Source organism: Vicia villosa, linkage group LG1, assembly GCF_029867415.1.
Source record: "Vicia villosa cultivar HV-30 ecotype Madison, WI linkage group LG1, Vvil1.0, whole genome shotgun sequence".
Classification (NCBI taxonomy): domain Eukaryota; kingdom Viridiplantae; phylum Streptophyta; class Magnoliopsida; order Fabales; family Fabaceae; genus Vicia; species Vicia villosa.
The window spans coordinates 68,772,869-68,777,733 of record NC_081180.1 but is presented as its reverse complement, the minus strand read 5'-3'; the positions used below and the strand labels follow the sequence as shown (position 1 = coordinate 68,777,733).

Sequence of the window (4,865 nt, the reverse complement as noted above, 5' to 3'; positions counted from 1 at the left end):
TCTAATTTAGGCCGCACAATCAATTCCTTTGTTTTTTATTCTATTTCTTTGGATATTAAGCACTTTGCAAAAAAAATATGTTAGAATTGCATTTTTTTTTTCAAATTTTATTGAGTAGGTTTGGACCTAATTCTCACTCCTTTTTATGTAACAATATATATATTTTTGGAATATATTTGTCTTTATAAAAAAAATTCATTTATATAGTATTTATATAAAAAATTATTATAAAAAAGGTTAATGGTTATGCATTGACAGTGTAAAAAAGTTTTACACTGTCATCCAATTACAATATAACGTTTTGTCATGTCATACAAGTTTTTTTAAATTTACAGTCTAACTTGTTCTGATTCATGATCGTCATTGGTTGACCGTAAGTGCATATCCCTTTTTTCTTATAAAGAAATTATAAGAATAAAAAATGTAATTAATTTTAAAAATAATTATATAAAAGAGTAATAATTTATATAAAAAAAAAGTAATTAATTTTAAAAATAATACTCTTTTACCAAAAACAAAAAAGAGTATAAACTATCTCCAGTCTCTTTATTCATTCGCTTTAACATTTTTATTACAAAACAGAATCATGTTTGCCTTTCTCTCCTTCAAATCGTATTGTTTCCAGTGATTTATCATCTCGGCAGTGAGGGTTTTTATGGTTAGAAGAAACAGAGATTCATTACATTTAATCGCGCATTTAAGGTATTATAATTTCTTTTTCTTTTATCGAGTATTGCTCTCATAGTAGGTTGCATGTTTAAATCTCATATCTTATATTGATTCATTTTCTGTTCCTGTATCTGATTATTATGCTAATAGAATCACTGTTTTAAACCTATGATTTATTTTCTAATCGATGATTTTCAGGATTTTATTTTTTTAATAGTTGTTTTTCTTCCGGTGCTTGGATTTTGAAAATTTAGGTTTGTATGAATATTTGTTATGTTGGAGTGAAATTAGAAGTAGGGACTACACTTAATTAGATCTTTATCTTGTTAGTTGAATAAAGGAATGGGCTTTGATTTTTCTTAAAACCTGTTGCATGCTGGAAGTTTTGATTTTCATTCTGTTTTAGTTAGAGTTAAATGCATCTGAGTTGTCATTCCCGGATTGCGGCGCGAAGTGGCCTCGCGCCCGACGGATAGCGGATTGCGGGATGACCAATCTATTTGATCATTTTTTGGACAAATTACATATAATAGTTACAAACATATGTTGAATGTAAATTAAATGAATAACTCAACTCATAAAATATTCATAAGTCAGAGCACTATGACTCTTGAAGTGCATAAACGATTATGAAAGAAGGTTAATGTTGAGTCTCAACTCAAATTTGATTGAAAAACCCAAAATTACTCTTAAAACATTGTAAATTTAAGGGGTAATTTCGGTTTAATAAAAGGGTAAATGATAGAGGGTCAGAAACCGCTCCGGGCGCCAGGAACCGCTATACTCTGCTATCCCGCTATTTACCTTATAGCGCCCGCTATAGTCTTCAACACTGCTAAGGATCTTCTCGCAGCGGTCGGCCTCCGCTCTGCTATAGTGGGATAGCGCTGTTATTGGCTGCTATTGACTACTTTGAAATGAATATGCCATATTAAATTAATATGAAGGTGCCAACGTTGTCAAATATCGGCCATGGCGGCACCATGGCACATATTGCTGGTGGTTTTTTTTTTGGCTCCCCACCATGGCCAAAGCTGTGAAGGATGGCGGTGCCATATGTCAGATTTTAGGGGCTCTGCCATCCTCCTTTGATAACACTGGAAGGTGCAGGCTTTAAATGTTGATGGAGAACATGCTGTGTGTTGAACATGCTATATTTATTTTTATAAATATAGAGAATCAAATTGCATCCTGATGTAACTAGTCAGTCATCTAAACTGTAACAGATAATTGTTTTCATTCATGTTATTGCTCAGATTTAAAATTCACACATAGATTGTTGGTTTCTATGTTATACAGAGGAATTTTGTGAATTATTTTAATATACTTTGTTAATATGTTTTCATTTCATTATTTCTTACTAGCAAATTAGCCACGATTCCTTCATAATTCCGTAATTATTTTGTGAAACTAAGAAACATTTAATACTTCTATTTCTTTATCATTAGATATTTTGAAATCAAATAATTAAATTTAACTTGAAACTTGAGAGAGGAGAATATAAATGACAATTGACAAATTGATATACTTGCTATGGAATTGGATATATGCCATAAGAAAAGAAAGAAGGATATCATTTGTTACATATGTTATTTTTTAATGTTTTGATAGCACCATGGTTTTAAATTGCGGTCGCGGATGCGGTTCTGGTTGTGGCTGCGGATGTTGCGATTGCGGTCATTGCAGTTGCTGCGACTACCGCATCATCAATATTGTGGCCGCAATTGCAGTTGCGGACTGCAATTTAAAACCATGGACAGCACTATGTGATAAGTTATTTTGCTGAACAATTGCTGTTTTGTTCTGTTACACAGCTGATACAGAATGCTTCAACACCAAGTTGTGCAGTCCCCTGCTAGGCTAGGCCTAACAAACCCTAACTCACCATCAGTTTTGAACCCCAACCCTCAAAAGCCACCGCCTTCTCAGACCCATCATCACCAAAACCACCATTCCGCGGCTCCTTCAGCCGCTCTACTCTCTCTTTTACCACCTCTCCCTAGAGCACAGGCACTTCTTTCTCAAATGGCTACCTTAGCTTCAAAACTCTTTGATGTATCACCCAACAGATCGGTTTGGCTCACTGCATTCCGTGGATCACTCCCAACATTCCTTTCTTCCCAAACCCAATCACAGTCATCTTCCTCGCTTGAGTCTTCTCCTTCCTCTACCAAAGAAATTATTTCACTTTTCACCTCCCTTCAAACCCAAATCTTTGAATCTGTCTCTGAACTACAAGAAATTATTGATCTACAAGATGCCAAGAAGAAGATTGACGCGGAAATTAGGTCAAAAGATTCAGCACTTCTTGCATTTGCCAACAAACTCAAAGATGCTGAGAGGGAACTTGACATTCTTGTTGATGATTACTCTGACTATCGCCGCAACATCAAGAGATTGAAATCAGGAGATGATAGCGAAGATGATTCTTTAACCACCTCAACTGTCTCATCTCAGCTGAAACTGTCAGATATATTATCATATGCTCATCGAATCAGTTATACAACCTTTGCACCACCAGAATTTGGAGCAGGAACAGCTCCTCTTCGTGGTGCTATGCCACCTGCACCACAAGAGGAACAAATGAGAGCTTCGCAGCTATATAACTTTGCAGATCTTGATATTGGATTGCCTAAAGCACTTGAGAATAAGGAGAAAACAATTGAGGCTATTATTGAGCCCCCACCTTTACAGCCCGTGGATAATAATCCTCTTGCAAATTTGTCTGCAATTCAAGGGATGCTTCCTCCCAATTTTTCTATACCGCCTGGTTGGAAACCGGGAATGCCTGTACAGTTGCCTATTGATATGCCAATTAAGCCCCCACCCGGGTGGAAACCAGGGGATCCTGTGGCATTGCCTCCTATTGACTCACTTCCAGCACCAAGACTTGAGGAACCAAAAATACCCCCTCACATTCCTCAGCCCAAGCAGCCTGAAATTATTCAAGTGCAGCATGTTAATTTGGATCTTGGAGGAACTGATAGCAGTGATTATAGTAGTGATGAGGCAAGCTCTGATGAAGAAGATTGAGAAGTCCATGTAACTTATTTTCTCAAATAGTCGACTGTAAAGGTGAGGTTTTGTTTATACAATTTTTCTTTTAATTTAAATAGTTGGAAAAACATGATCTATGTGAAAGCATTAAATTTTCCCTCTAGTAATTTGCTCATTCTGCACGCGTGAAACTTATGTCATTTGCCTAAGTTGTTTAAGGTGATAAGGTTCTGTCATTTGTTTCATATGCGTTGAGTTTAAGATGCTGTCTATCTTTATCCTTGATAAGTTGCATTGATTGTTTGATAACAATTAACAACAAAACTTTTCAGCATCTAGTTACTGTTTCAAGTAATAGGACATAGTCCTCAGCTGAGGGAAAAGTTAAGCTTCTGGAAAAGAGTTGAACATCCTTGGGCAGCATCAGCTAATTTGAGAAAATTCACTCAGGAGGGGAACTCAGCCGCTTTTTTTGTTTCTCTTATCATATTTTTCTTGTTAAACCGAGACAGTTGAAGATAATGTAGTTGATTCTAACTTTTTACTTGTTACTATTGGTCTTGGCGATTTATGGATTTTGTAGAGGTTACTGAATCGATTGAAGATAATGTAGTTGATTCTGATATTTTGTTTGTTACTATTCGTCTTGCGATTTCTGGATTTTGTAGAGGTTACTATGACAGTTGAAGATAATGTAGTTGATTCTGATATTTTGTTATTCGTCTTGTGATTTCTGGATTTTGTAGTGGTTGTTGAGACTGTTGAAGATATGTAGTTGATTCTGACATTTATTTTGTTACTGCTGGTCTTGTGATTTCTAGATTTTGTAACGGAAAGTGATTTTGAACTTGTTAGATGAGCTTCAATTTATTAATTTTTGTCTATAAATTTGGCCAAAAATAAATTTTAACCTTCAAAATGATTTTAGCCCCCGGTTTCAGCCCTCAGTTCCGGCATTAAGTGATTTCAGTTCTCTCTCGATTGCAGTTGTGGAGAAATCAAACAATGGTTCTCCTTATTAAATTCAGCGTTAATCACCACTAGACTAACAATTGTTTGACAATAACTATTGAACCAACTAACGATTGATTGAGAAACTCAATTTTGAATGTAGCTTTTAACCTATAAAAACAAATGTATTAAATCTAATGGAAGTCTTCAAAATGTCCAATAACAAACATGATTGTATTTTTTTTTTA

The 4,865-nt window shown here is 35.1% G+C and overlaps 1 protein-coding gene across 1 annotated transcript; it reads left to right on the top strand.

Moving 5' to 3' along the window:
• The first annotated feature begins 558 nt into the window (after positions 1-558).
• Positions 559-4,384, top strand: LOC131640740 (mediator of RNA polymerase II transcription subunit 4). The gene is made up of 3 exons (XM_058911134.1): positions 559-702; positions 2,484-3,744; positions 3,999-4,384. Exon 2 carries the CDS (start codon positions 2,494-2,496, stop codon positions 3,700-3,702), a length of 1,209 nt encoding a protein of 402 aa, XP_058767117.1. The 5' UTR covers positions 559-702; positions 2,484-2,493; the 3' UTR covers positions 3,703-3,744; positions 3,999-4,384.
• The last annotated feature ends 481 nt before the right edge of the window (positions 4,385-4,865 follow it).